The 14,967-nt window shown below is 35.1% G+C and overlaps 2 protein-coding genes across 2 annotated transcripts in view; one reads left to right on the forward strand and one right to left on the reverse strand.

Moving 5' to 3' along the window:
* Positions 1-546: 546 nt before the first annotated feature.
* Positions 547-7,595, reverse strand: LOC126830934 (uncharacterized). The gene is made up of 7 exons (XM_050561455.2): positions 7,076-7,595; positions 6,749-6,840; positions 5,648-5,754; positions 5,212-5,284; positions 4,697-4,758; positions 2,975-3,047; positions 547-2,278 (listed from the first exon to the last, which is right to left on the reverse strand). Exons 1-7 carry the CDS (start codon positions 7,363-7,365, stop codon positions 2,073-2,075), a joined length of 903 nt encoding a protein of 300 aa, XP_050417412.2. The 5' UTR covers positions 7,366-7,595; the 3' UTR covers positions 547-2,072.
* A 908-nt stretch (positions 7,596-8,503) lies between these two features.
* Positions 8,504-14,967, forward strand: part of LOC126830932 (exocyst complex component 1) — a 28,642-nt gene continuing 22,178 nt past the window's right edge. The window contains exons 1-5 of the mRNA XM_056102880.1: positions 8,504-8,635; positions 9,608-9,748; positions 12,082-12,215; positions 12,855-12,950; positions 14,446-14,509. Of these exons, the coding sequence (XP_055958855.1) occupies positions 9,625-9,748; positions 12,082-12,215; positions 12,855-12,950; positions 14,446-14,509 (418 nt within the window). The 5' untranslated portion in view covers positions 8,504-8,635; positions 9,608-9,624. The remainder of the gene's footprint in view (positions 8,636-9,607; positions 9,749-12,081; positions 12,216-12,854; positions 12,951-14,445; positions 14,510-14,967) is intronic.

The following is a 14,967-nucleotide window of genomic DNA, read 5'->3' on the forward strand; positions in this document are numbered from 1 at the left end:
CAAGGCCCCGTGTACACATTGATGTACACGTAAAAGATCCCTTGACAGTTGGAATTCGATATATGGGGTAATGGGGTGTACATTTTATGCAGGATGAAGGGCCTGGCAAGTACAGCGTCTAGTGCAAATGCCCCCAGTCCCAGTAGGACAAGTCCTCTAAAGCACAGGGACCCACTGTCCTTAATTGTCTTTAAAATGTATTTCCATAATATACCTTTTCAAGCCTTCAGTAAGTTCAGGGCTGAGATTCAAAATGTGTTTAGTGTTCAATGAGGTCTGATGGTGTTGAAATGATCACAGGACCAAGGATGTCAGATTTCTTCATTTCTGCATCAGAATTTTAAAAAAAATTGTATGGGTGGAAAGATCACCACCTTGCCCATCGAACATTCTGGTGCCACTGGTCTCAACACTGACAATGGTAAACATCTTATATTCTAACAGAGTCGTCCTTGGATACCAAAGTTCAAAATAAATATACATCACTGATACTCACAATACTTAGTCATCATAATAACTTGAACATGATAATTCAAAAATCCAAAATGATATATTATTTTTTTTATTCTTGGCTAATACATGTTATATATATATATATTAATTAGTTAATGATATATTTCTGATCCTCTCTAACAATATACAAATTTCATTTACACTCTTAATATTAACATACTGACTGAAAATGGTTGATTTAATGAGACAGTTTCGACAATTGAGGAGGGGGTCTAGTGAAATCATAAGGTCTGTAATTGAGTCAAGTGGTATGGTTTCAATTCCCAGCTTGTATGTGACAAGCAGTAGGGTTGTCTGTCCAATGAATTTAAACCATATGTTAGTCCCGATATGACCTAGTTTGTGTCAAGTGGACGTTAAATCCCATTTCTCACTCTCGTTCACACTCTTAAACATACATTATGCAAGAGCTAAATCTGCTTATTATTGCAGGTCTTTGGTCTGAAGATTTATTCAGACCATTATCAACTCTCGATGTCATGGCTAGCCTGTGATATTTACTGGATTAGGATCCAATTTGCTACTCAACTTTCATTCATGATTTTATCATGAAATGGATAATCGAGACTATGTTTTTTATCGTACCGATTTTAGTAATGTTGATCAGGGCTAGGCTGAAAATTCAATCGCTAAATTCTTGGTTCAGAGTGGATCAATTTGACTGAAGTTTTCAGCAAATTCCCTTTACATTATCTTGTTTTTACCTATAATAGTAGGAACTGCCAGCTCTTTATCTAATCTCCCATATTGTATCTTTAACATTAAAAAACTGACTGAAAATGGTTAATTTATTATGAGACAGTTTTGACAGATATTTTCTCGCTTGCTTCCTCATCAATGGACTACAGTGATATCAGGTATGGTCAAATTAGATTGTATGTGAAATCAGGGAAATATAAGTCTTATACAACCTATTTGTTTCCATGGAAACCAACAGCTATTCAATAAGTAAATCAGTCAGGTCTTGGGTGTTTTAAGGAGGAATGTCTTTAACTCCACAGTCTTCGACATTGCAAATATTTTTAAAGACAAAATGAAAATTTTAAATTGGTACACAAATAGCGTACAAGAATGCTTTCGAGTGCCATTTGTAATGAAGTAACTCGATGAATGAGGCTAAACATACTCCACAGGAGAATACAGGGATATAAGTCTATTTGGCATTAAATTTACTCATCGTACACAGCAACTTTCACATTTAAAATAATTTGTTAAAGCCATCAGGAGAAAGGAAATAATGTTCTCTTGATGGTCAGCACTCGATTTTGGAGTAACTTGCTTTCTTAATATACAAATCTATTTTACAAATCATTAGATAATCTATAATTCACAGAACACAATTCTATGGAATAGGGTCTACATTTAGACCTGTTTATTATTACTGAGTCCCATATTTACTATACCTAGTTCTAAAGACATAATGATAAGGACTAGAGAATCCTAGTAGAAACATCATTCAGTAATAATAAACAGTAAATATATTCAATACAATTGCGACCTGTGTATTTCGAGTTTAATTACTAAATGCAATTGAAACAATTCACAATACAAAAAGCTGTTTAGGGCACATAGTGGTGGGGTATACTAGGTGGCCAGTCAGGATGTATAGAGTAGTCTCCCCTAGCAGAATGAAATCGTAACTTGGGTTGTTTAGGAGGATGTAAAATTCTTCGTCGTAAACCGAGTATGTCCATAGAATATGGCAGAGTGTTAGTGACAGCTGGATAATTTGGTTGATGATCACTCCCGTACAATTTACTGTGTTCTAAAAAAAAAGATTTGAGTTAATTTATAACAGAGAGACTTAGATAGGAGAGCGGAGACGAGGATATGGACTCACCTTAGTTCAGCCGCTGCTGTGGCAGAGGGGTGTAATGGTTGTTTTAATAGTCATGTACTCTGTGTTAATGTTTTATATTCTGTTATCACTACAAGGTTAATATTACCTTAATCTCAACCCCTAATAACTAAAAGCGATAATTGCATTTTTTTTTAAAAGTGATATGTTTAAAATATGTTAAAATAAAGCCTTAAAATACATGGCATCTATACACGCAGTCCTACTTTGTTAAAAGAATAATCCTATATCCTATAATTCACTTGGCAAATATATCATTTACTTTTTAAATCCAATGTTGTATCTTTGAAAAGTCTCACTTAACCAGGACCTTGACAATCGAGACAACTCCCTCTTCCATTGTGTAGACTTAGTTTTCCAGTGAAAAGAAATGATACAATTTCCAAATACTGTTTGCAAAGAGAAATCATTTCAAATTCTAATGTGAATGTTTTTTTGTTGTATAGTAGTGATTTGACAACCTAGATTAGAAATAATTATGTTTTGACGTTCTTAGAAAATATGCAATTATGGCTTTAAGGACAGGAATAGCCACTTTAAAACATCAATAATTGGTATGGGTATATAGTCTGGAGATGAATGAATATATTTCTATATACTAACCGTGAGGACCAGAATATTTCATCCATCTATATGTTGATGGAAGGGCTGATTTTGCTCGTGATGGGTCTCCGTACTGAAATACATATCAAACATACAAATATTATACAACATAGTCGATACTAAACCTTTAGATTACTTAAAGATACATTATGGGAGATAAGATAAAGAGCTGGCAGTTCTCACTATAATAGTTAAAAACTAGATAATGTAAAGGCAATTTTGCTGAAAATTTCCGTCAAATTGATCAACTATGAACCGAGAATTAAGCGATTGAAATTTCGTCCTAGCCTCGATCATCATTACTAAAGTCTGTACGATAAAAAACATAGTCTCGATCATCCATTTCATGATTAAATTATAAATAGAAGTCGAGCAGCAAACGGGATCATAATCATAGGCGTACGAGCTGGCGGGGGGGGGGCACCAAATGCTGGGAAAAATTTGGGCACACAATTGTACTTTGTAAAAGTTGTATAAAAAAAGATAGTGTGTTCTTGAATGTGTCCAATTTAGCGAATTTATTATTATTATGTAACATACTAAGAACCTAACTACATTTTTTGGGCACCAACCACCACCACCCCACCAGTCAAAATTTTCCCCGTACGCCTATGATCATAATCAAGTAAATATCGCAGGCTAGCGATGCCATCACAGATTTAGCTCTTGCATAATGTATGTTTAAACATACATTATCAAAATCTACCTATTGCAGGTCTTTCATTAGGCCTGAAATGTTTTCTAAATTATTAATTAGACATTGATTAAATAATCCAGACCATAATCAACTACTGATGCTATTGCGAGCCTGCGATATTTACTGGATTTGAATACATTTTGTGATGCATGACTTAACGTCAAAATGGATAATCAACGTTCCCACTTTAGTAATGATGATCGATGCTCACTAATATCTCGGTTCAGAGTGGAGCAATTTGACTGAAATTTTCAGCGTATTTTCTCTTTACGTTATATCTATTCTTTTTAACTATTATAGCGAGAACTGTCAAATCTTTAATCATTAAACTGTCAACTCTTCATCTAATCCCCATAATGTCCCTTTAATATGATATTCAAAGGAGGAACGGGGAGTTAAATTACTTACATACTCGGTACTTATAAACACAAGAAGTAAAATGAAATGGGAGTTAACGTCCTATTGTTCTTCTCAGACTGCTATGAGGGAAATTTTAACCAAAAATTGGTGCTACGGTCTACTCATATATCAAATTACAACTACCAAGGGTTCTTTTTCGTGAATGCTAGTGTGTACACAGGACCTCGTTTTTTTGTCCCATCCAAACAACTATACACCACTGTCAAAGGGGAACCATGCGAGAAAATCCAGATGGACTTAACCAGGATCGAACATGAGACCTCCACGTTAGTGAGTTAGCGTCTACCCACTGAGCCACCATGACTCCCAGAAGTAAAATGACCAGAACATTGTCTATTGAATGATTAAAACAGTTATAAGACATGGTTGGTAAAAATAAAAAACTTTAAAGACATTAAAGTGCTGGAGTTTTTTGCACCCACCAAAACACTGGAATATAAATTATATAAATACTTCTCATGCCATTATTACCAATTTATATTTAAATACTTACTGTGCCATTATTAGTACCAAATTATATTTAAATACTTACTGTGCCATTATTACCAAATTATATTTAAATACTTATTACTGTGCCATTTTTCCCAAATTATATAAATACTTACCGTGCCATTATTACCAAATTGATTTCTCTGATCTTCTAATAATGATAAAGCATGTTCTTTTTCTATAAAATAAAAATCATTCAATCAATTATAATCTTCAAAAATGAAATGAAATGGCGTTTAATGTTCTACTGTTCTGCTCTGACTGGGCTAATGACGGGCATACACCATACAGTGTGCTATGATGGACATTTTGGTTGAAAAGTGGCGTTTTGGTCCAACTGCCAAGGGATCTTTTAAGTGCATTCAAATGTGTAAACAGGACCTCAGTTTTTGTCCTATCTGAACGACTATACATTGTTTCTTGCCAAGCCCTTGGTCCTACACCACTGACAAGGTGGAACCAAGCTGGAAAATCCAGATGAACTTTCTTGGCCAACACCACAATTGAACTTGGGACCTCCAGGTTAGCTAGTCAATATCTTACTAACTGAGCCACTGCAGCCCACATAATCTTAAAATTGTCAAAATGCAAAACGTTTATTACATGGACACAAACAAGTAAAGTGACTCACCGTCTTTACCAGCCCAGTTTAACCAGGCTTCAGTAGCCTGCGCAGGAGTAGGTTCCATGAAGTCTTTTAAATACTGAAAAACAATACATGTGTATTATAAAAAACGTCATTTAAGAGAAAGTTCTTTAAGTTCTTTATTCTAGACCCAAACAACTGTCCAAAGCACTATAAAATCGTTTCAAAGAAATACCCGGCCAAAAGCCTGGTTGTTAGATGATGTTTTAAAATTAAAATATGCTACAGTTTCCATGACCATCACTATCAGTCTACTTAATTTGTTCTTGAATAAACTTTTCTAAAATTGAAATGGGTGTGGAGTGACATTGAGTCAGTCAATGGTGATATGAAGACCATAACATTAAAAGAGTTACATAAGCCCAAAAACAGAGTAGGCCTACATATTATTATGGGGTGGAGAGCTTTACATCATACTTACATACTGGTCTCTATATTGATTGATGCTAACTGTACTTGGTCGACCAATGTATTTAGATCTTGTCAATTGTCTTGCTGCTCGTTCAGGAAAAGGTACGCTGGCATCAACTGTTAATACATGAATTCAGTCTAATTATAACAAATACATTTATTATTTTACTAGTAAATACTAGTAAACTCCTATATGAAGCAATTTCAAAGAATATAAAAATGATTTTCACAATTTTGAAAAAAGAGTTCTTCATATGCAATGAAAAATTGTGTGCTAAATGAAATTGTTAGCTAAATAAGATTGTTAACTAAATGAAATTGTTAGCTAAATGAAATTTTATAATGTGTACAATATAGCTAACCTCTACAGGCATGTGTATAACATAAAGCTAACCTCTATAGGCCTGTGTATCATATATGTCTAACCTTTACAGGCCTATGTATAACATATGGCTATCCTCTATAGGCCTGGGGATCATAAAGCTAACCTCCATAGACATGTGCATGGTGATATATAACCCATATAGGCATGTGTGTGATGTTGAGCTAACCTCCAAAGGCCTGTGTGTGATATAGTTAACCTCTATAGGCCTGTGTATCATATAGCTAACCTATATAGGCCTGTGTATCATATGTCTAACCTTTATAGGCCTGTGTATAACATATAGCTATCCTCTATAGCCATAGTCCTGTGTATAACATACAGCTAACCTCTATAGGTCTGTGTTTTATATATAGCTAACCTCTATACATGTATGATATATATATATATATATATATATATATATAGCTAACCTGTATATAATATAGCTAACATCTATAGGCCGATTTATAATGTATAAGTAATTAACCTATATAGGTCTGTGCATAATATATACCTAACCTCTATTGGCCTGTGTATCATATAGCTAACATCTATAGGCTTGTGTATGATATATAGCTAACCTCTATAGGGTTGTGTATGATATATAGCTAACCCCAAAAAGCCTGGTTATCATATAGCTAACCTGAATATCATAATATACCCGTGTATAATATGATATAGCTAACCTCTGACTGTGTATCAAATAGCTAACCTCTATAGGCCTGTGTAAAATATATTATAGCTAACCTCTATAGGCCTGTGTAGGAGTACATGGATGACAAGTTGCATCTGGTTCTTGATAGCCTGCTATGTGATGTAACCGGTTGGTTAAAAAGACTCTGTAAAAAAACAAGACATAAAGAATACTACATAAATGAAGTCAAAAAAATATTATCATGTAACAAATGAAATAAATAGGCCTATCTTACATTAACACATTAATTTTATAAATAAATATAAAATTTCAAAACAGATAGGTCTTATGAAAAGGTTTCTATATTTCTAATAAGGTATGAAAATGAATGAATAAATAAAACTTACTGGATAGATAAATAAATTAACACAAATACTTACAGAGGAGGGTGTGGTTTATTTTTTCTGGTAGCAGACGACGGACGAGCCGGAGCAAACTCTCCAACTTTATCTCCCGTATGATAAAAATTATACGTTGTTTTTTCTCTATCGGGCTTACTCCATATTTCCCTAGCCTTGGCCCTGATCAGTTCAAATTCATTTCTATCAAGACTGGTCTCTTGTCGTAATTGTAACATCTTATCGGATTCTATTGGATATCCGATATTTTGAACCCGTCTTAAGCGGGTAACGGGATCATTATATCCCGGTAAAATATGTCCCGTTGTCATCTCAGATGACCTGTAATGTTATTTTACTAACTGTAAGTAACAAGTTCACGGATTTACGGCTACCACAAACGACAAGTGTCGTATTCAACTGTTAAATTCACACTAAATGTGACAGATTTTCCGCCATTTGTTTACAAACACTAGGCAACGCTTCATTGATTGTCCAGACGTAAACCACAGCAAAAATGTCAACGGTTCAAACAGGGAACCAGCCATCCAAGACTACAGGAAACAGGTGTGCCACACTTGCGCTGCGAATTCCGAGATCAAACTGGCATACAATAAGCCACCTTACAATAGATCCGTACAAGTTTACAATCAAATCGGCATACAATATGGAATTCGCTTGGACCATGACTGCAGTGAAAGCACTTGCTCGGTATGGGCTAATCCGTACTGCCTTCGATAAATAAAATAAATTGAAAGTAGTCTATATTTAGTAACTAGGCTATTGTTTGATGGCGACACATTTCTTTGCTTAAAATAAATGAAATGAAATGGGGTTTAACGTCCTGCTACATTAAAATGGTTTTATATCGACTCTCTCCAAAAGTATGAAATCATGACTGTGCTACAACAAGTAGATTCAAAGAGCTAGAAACTTATTTTTCCGGTGATGTTATGACACGGTAACTGGATCGAATTTCGCATTAAGATGCGCATCTCGACATCTAGCGAATATTCACTGCTGATCAGTTACCTGCAATATTTGTAGCCGTGATAATTCTTATCCACATCTACAATTGCTACAATTGATACACTATTCGAGTCTTTGCGCAAGTAAAATTAGGTTCAATTGCAAATTTTTTAACATAATTATATCATCACCACAGTTTGCACGGATATTAAGTAATTATGTTACAAATAGTGAAGAGTGGAGCACTGAAATCTTAATCTTATCTTACTGAACAGTTTTTCTGTATTTTCAAGTGACATAAAATCACGTGATTCTGGTTCGGCGGCCATTTTGAAATGAACAGAAATTTCGCATAGCACCAGAGTAGACATCAGACAATACCCTGTTACTAAAAATAGACTACTTTTAATTTATCAAAGGCTCAGATTAGCCCATATACCGAGCATGTGATTTCACCGACGTCATGTAATCCAGCAAATTCCTTATTGTATGCTGATTTGATTCGCCCTTGCTGTATTAAGCTGTCTGATATTGTAGGGTGGCTTATTGTATGCCAGTTTAATCTCGGCGCTGTGAGTTGTCAAAACAGGAAGTTGATGAATTGAGAAACTGAAAGATGAATAAAATATAGATGTTAGTAGATATTGTTCTTTAAAAACATGACCTGTTAAATATTTATTTACAGTTTGTGTCTTTGGGTAATTTTACTTTGTCTAAATTAATGTCTGAAGCTTATGATTAATTGTTTACGCTTTAATAACTAGTGAAAATGTGAAACAACTACAACTGTCCGTCGTCGCAACAGAATCAGAATCGGAATGCAATGATGAGAAAACACCCATCGACCCCATCCATCAACAATATGTACAGTCATCATCATTGATTGACTGGATGTTAGGCCCTCTGTCTTTCTCTCTCTTCTCTATATTAGGATTAGGCTGTTCACTTAGACCTACATTATGGTAATTATGGGTGGAGCCAGGGTCACGAGGGTGTGTACGTATAAGATTGAGAGGGCTAATGAACCGCTGTTCAGGCAATATTTCCCTTAACACCCTTCTTCATTTGCCCAGTTGATGCAGAGTAGCTACGAGAACGTAGCTAAAAACGTTGAGATATACTGATGTGTTTGTTTTTAGCTACGATTGGATGCCTTTAGTTCCAAGTGGCAAATTCAATTTCTTTATTAATGCATGTAACATCTTTAAAATAAGATAAGTTTATGCTATTATTATGATTAATTAACTTACAGAGGCCAATGTAGTGGCACAACTGTCGCTTAACTCCAAATATTCGCGTTTAAGCGTTGTTTTTGTCTGACATACACCGCCATCGAAATTCATTCATAGTTACGGAGCTTTAGATTGCCCTATTGATTGGCTGTTATAAAATATAAATAACAATAATCAATGGTTGTTTTTATTAAAAATATTGTCAATTTTGTTTACAAATGCCGGGTAAGAATCGCTCCCGCATGTGCTACGTTGAAGGTAATGGCCTCATGTCTTATCTCGAAACACGGAGGGTTGAGAGATTAAGGTTTGTTATCTAGATGCAGAGCAGTATCACGGTGAACCCCAGTTCATTTTACAGAATGTTTTTTAGGTTGTGTCAGGTGAAACATGGCTTCGGTAAAACACACCCTACAGAGAGATTTGTTTCTACCAAACGATGAAAGATTAATCAGTTTAATCAGTGTTTATAAACCACCGAGGAAGAGAAAAGGATCATATCTATGTGCTGTATGTAAGTATAACTTATAACCAGGATCATATCTATGTGCTGTATGTAAGTATAACTTATAACCAGGATCATATCTATGTGCTGTATGTAAGTATAACTTATAACCAGGATCATATTTATGTGCTGTATGTAAGTATAACTTATAACCAGGATCATATCTATGTGCTGTATGTAAGTATAACTTATAACCATGATCATATCTATGTGCTGTATGTAAGTATAACTTATAACCAGGATAATATCTATGTGCTGTATGTAAGTATAACTTATAACCAGGACCATATCTATGTGCTGTACATTATGTAAGTATATATAACTAGGATTGTATATGGCTAGGATTGTATACAGTGAACTATATGTCACACCTGGCTTTGAATTCTACAGCATGCAGTAAAATCTGTCATCATTATCATGTCCCGATTTATTTCCCTATTATTACTTAAAGGACCTAAGTCCGTAACTCAAAATCCTCCAAAATCTTCGACATCGAAAACAGGAATTATTGGTCAATTTAAATCAACATTTGATGATGTAAACTTACCGGGAAAAGATGAGCTTCTGATATCCGATATTTAAGATAAAATAATTTTTTTAACATTGGTACACGAATCGTGTACCATAATGCGCTTCAGCCCCAGTTGTATTGAGAGACTCGAGGGACGAGGCTAGACACATTGCACTAAATCAAATGGAGTTATGTAGACTGGAATAACTAGACGCTAGAAATTTGCACTCGATTGAGATTGCTGGCTTATTTCGCCGAACACAACTGATTTGAAATTTGAGTAAAAACATTGGTACACTAATCGTGTACCATAATGCGCTTCAGCCCCAGTTGTATTGAGAGACTCGAGGGACGAGGCTAGACACATTGCACTAAATCAAATGGAGTTATGTAGACTGGAATAACTAGACGCTAGAAATTTGCACTCGATTGAGATTGCTGGCTTATTTCGCCGAACACAACTGATTTGAAATTTGAGTAAAAACCGAAACGATTGAATGTAAATCAGTTTATATACATTCATATTCCAGTATTATATGCGTTGCGACCCACTTTTGTGAATTTCTAGGTCCCAAATGTTAGCGATTTAGCTCCTTTAATCAAAAATGTTTTGAGTAGTCGGCATTCTGAAATGACATCAATCAGCAGTCCCGTCACACGATTCGCGTTGCATTAACATCGTATAATCCGGCCTTCAATCAGTGGGTGTTAACCTACAAAAGATTGACACGCAATCACTTATTGGTGAGATTAATACCTGTGGCTGGGTTTGTTGATTACTTTGATATCAGCAGAATGACGCAAGAGTGGTTTCAACATCAAAGCCTTTAGTAGCGAAAGTGTGCAGGTGTTGATCTCGGTGCTGTTGAAGAATTCCGCATGCATTTTCCCTCTATTGTTGATGTGTATCATTGTGTGATAAAAAAATTGAGCGCTAAAGATGGCAAAAATTTCAACAGAACGATTAACAATCTTATTTTGTTGTAAGCATGATTGGTTCTATTTATAGCAACGTAAATATTAAATGTGTGTGACCAAATACAACATCGATATAGGTGTTGATCTTGGTGCTGTTGAAGAATTCCGCATGCATTTTCCATCTAAAGATGGCAAAAATTTCAAAAGAACGATTAACAATCTTATTTTGTTGTAAGCATGATTGGTTCTATTTATAGCAACGTAAATATTAAATGTGTGTGACCAAATACAACATCGATATAGGTCTACAACCGAAGAAGATTATACTTCTGGTATTCGGAGACCTGTACAATAATACTTCCATCATTGAGTATTCCGTCATACTGTGTAATACCGCATATTTTAACGTTTCTGTACGATGTCGACGTGGCATATTCCACTGTACATGCTTTATATAAGTATCATACAGATCGTGTCTATATACAATGGTTTTTATGTGTCTAGATCAGCGGTTCTCAACCTTTTTTGCCAACGGTATACCTTGGAACACCTGGCTAAATATATATGAAAAATATTTGAATTTTACAAAATAAAAACATGGCAAGTCAGACGGGATACAACCGTAGACAGAGACTAGTCATAGACACATAGAATGACTCAAACTAAATAAAGAAAAACACCACAGCTGTGAACTTATCAGTACACACCAATGATTACTCAATTGGGATCATGTGGTTTTTCGCATTTTCTTAGTGTGCCGTTCAAAATTCCGTGGCACACTGGTTGAGAATCACTGGTCTAGATCTAGGTGTCAATACTTTCTTTGTATTTTAGTCAATACAGTATTTAGGTAAATGTAAACAAAGAGGTGTCAATCTATGTCTTTAATTCTAGATCATTCTACGTATTTCAGTAAATACCACAGACAGCCCTATTAGAGTTTTTATTTATCAAGTTAAAAAGACAGACCGAGGCGACGCATATAAGAAGAAGCTCTCCTGGCTGTTACGGGATCTCAGAAATGTGGATGGCAGAAGTGCACAAAAGGTGGATAATTATGTTTTTACATTCATTCATTTAGAATATTAATTTTTCACACAAGTAATCAAATTCTTCTGTGTATCGGTTTATTCTTTTCTTTGATTAGCTAAATTCTGTATACTATTCCGATTGAGAAAGAAATATTGTGTTTAACGTCTACTCGACACACACTAGGCCTATGGCATTTTAGGATTAGCGTGTGGTTCAATTTTATTTCAATAATTTGCTTGTACATAGGGGTCTTTAGCAGTAGGGTAAAACCCACATTGCCTGGACATACAGACGATACTACTCCTTAATTACAATTCTAGAGATCATCATCACTGCCCAACATTAGAACAGATCTTACAGTACTTGCGAGGGAAAATGTATAGTTGTTCAGATGGGACAAAAACTGAGGTCCTACATGTACGTACACGTTAGCATGCATGTAAAAGACCCCTTCATTAGCCCAATCAGAGCAGAACAGTTGGGTGTTAAACCCCATTTCATTTCATTTCTTACAGTGTTTAAGGACAAAAGACAGCAGAGAAATGAAATGAAATGGGGTTTAGCGTCCTACTTTTCTGCACTGACTGTGTAGACAGCAGAAAATAGATTATTTCTCCATTTGATTATGGTATAATTGTTAAATTTTAATTACAGGAAACAACAGAATTTGACCTTCAATTTGAGAAAATTTACAGCTGGGCTACGAGTAGCGTGGAAGAAAAGGAGGGGTTTTTGTCTTCATTATGGAGAGTGAGTTTTATTGCATATTTTTAACAACAAAAGTTATCATTCGCTTTGTATGAAACTGATATCAGTTGTCTTGTAATAGCTCACATTAATAATAAATATGCGACAGCCCTTGTTAACTGCTTTGATAATTTAGCTGCTGTGGGCAACTCATCTTTCCTTTCTTTAAAGATTTTTTAATCTGTTTTTTTTTCCAATGTGTTTAGAATATAACTTGGCAAAAAATAACCTGTTTATCTCTTTGAGACCCATTCAGTGTTTTCCTGATGAGGAAAGTATGTTTATGTTAGACTAGGTGGAAACTATGTTGTCTGGGCAAAATTCTCTTTTTCCATTGCAAATGTAACTATAAACAATAGCGATTACCTGTGTTCATTAAAGATACATTATGGGAGATTCGGTAACGAGTTGGCAGTTCTCACTATAATAGTTAAAAACTAGATAATGTAAAGGCAATTTGGTGAAAATTTCATTCAAATTGATCCACGATGAACCGAGAACTAAGCGACTGAAATTCCCATAAGCCTCGGTCATCATTACTAAAGTCAGTACGATAAACAGCATAGTCTCGATTATCCATTTAATTGTTTAATCGAGAAGGAAAGTTGTGCAGTAAATCGGCTTACAATCCACTAAAGATCGCAGGCTAGCGCTGCCATCTAGAGTTGATTATGGCCTGGATAGGTTAATTAATGTCTAATTAATAATTTAGATAACATTTCAGGCCTAAAGAAAGACCTGCTATAGACAGATTTAGCTCTTGCATAATGTATGTTTAAAACAAGACATTTGTTGCTTTTCTACAATACCTGAATACTCACATGTATGCTGTTATATTTATAGCACAGCTTTCATGAGTTAACAGGTTTAACCAGAGGCCGAAGTCCGAGGGGTTAAACCTGTTAACGAATGAAGCGTGCTATGGATGACCTGTAACATTGACAACTGCTCAACATGCTTATTGTTATTGCACAGAAAACCCACCCCACTTCTCTATATGATTTCTACTAAAACTAGTGTAAACCAGAAAAGTGTGCAATAACATTGAACATGTCTAGTTATTGCACAGTTAAGCTCCAGCCAATCTACTAGAGGGAAAACAATCTGCTTATTCAACGAAAAGAACAAAGGAAGATTTCCCATCCATGTTACAAGAATAATAATTTCTGTCCTGGGAAAAATGTAAACAAACCTGAACAAAGGGCACCTGTCACAGACTTTGTCATACACAAATTATCTCACAATGTATAAATAATTTCACCTGGCAATGTCTGATAGGTGCATTATGTCCAGTATTGATAGTAAACAAAATGCAGTACTTATGATCTCTTTTATCCAACCAAGATTATGTTGAAAGAGAAAGTGAGACGTTTTTCTCTTTTATTACTCAAATTTATCTGGCCATTTCAGTTGTCTTCCATTGAGTTGATTATGATGTTACAATCAAGAATGGCAAAGGACGCCTGTAAATTTTGTATAATTTGTTTTTTTTCTTCAGCTGAGCCAGCGATACCTGATACAGAAACCGACATTTGTTAACATTCCAGAACATTTAATACAAGGTGGGTATATTTATCTTAATACGTTAAAGGGCCAATCCCGATAATATTTTAGAGAATAAAACTGCTTATTTTTGTGTTAAAATAGCTTAAAATCCTCTACCTTAGGACCAAGCAACTAACTCGATATGCATGATACGTTTTTAAACAACTTAAACCTGTCAGTCTTCATCTGGAAATGGAGATCCGTGTTCCAAGCTGCATTATGCGGTGTCTGGATAAAACCAGACTTTTATTTTATAAAAATAATGTGTAGGTGAAATTTACCTTTCGTTATCATGTACAGCACGTGGGTCATTCACAGCATAGACCTCTAAAGCAATGGGAATCGATTATCAGGTCACCCAACGAAAAAATTGACCCAAAATCTTAAAAGAGTTACATGTCCTGATAAGTAGTTTTGACGTTCACGTCCACACGACTCAATATTTTGAGCTGGTATTTTGAGACAAGGTAAATAC

Source organism: Patella vulgata, chromosome 8, assembly GCF_932274485.2.
Source record: "Patella vulgata chromosome 8, xgPatVulg1.2, whole genome shotgun sequence".
Lineage (NCBI taxonomy): Eukaryota > Metazoa > Mollusca > Gastropoda > Patellidae > Patella > Patella vulgata.

What these genes read in the sequence shown, in the direction of transcription:
- LOC126830934 (XM_050561455.2), bottom strand. Translation starts at nt 7,365, where the DNA reads ATGACAACGGGACATATTTTACCGGGATATAATGATCCCGTTACCCGC. An exon ending in AATAAACCACACCCTCCTCT is followed by an intron (nt 6,841 to 7,075) that starts GTAAGTATTTGT and finishes GTTTTTTTACAG; the next exon opens with AGTCTTTTTAACCAACCGGT. An exon ending in TCCTACACAGGCCTATAGAG is followed by an intron (nt 5,755 to 6,748) that starts GTTAGCTATAAT and finishes ATGTATTAACAG; the next exon opens with TTGATGCCAGCGTACCTTTT.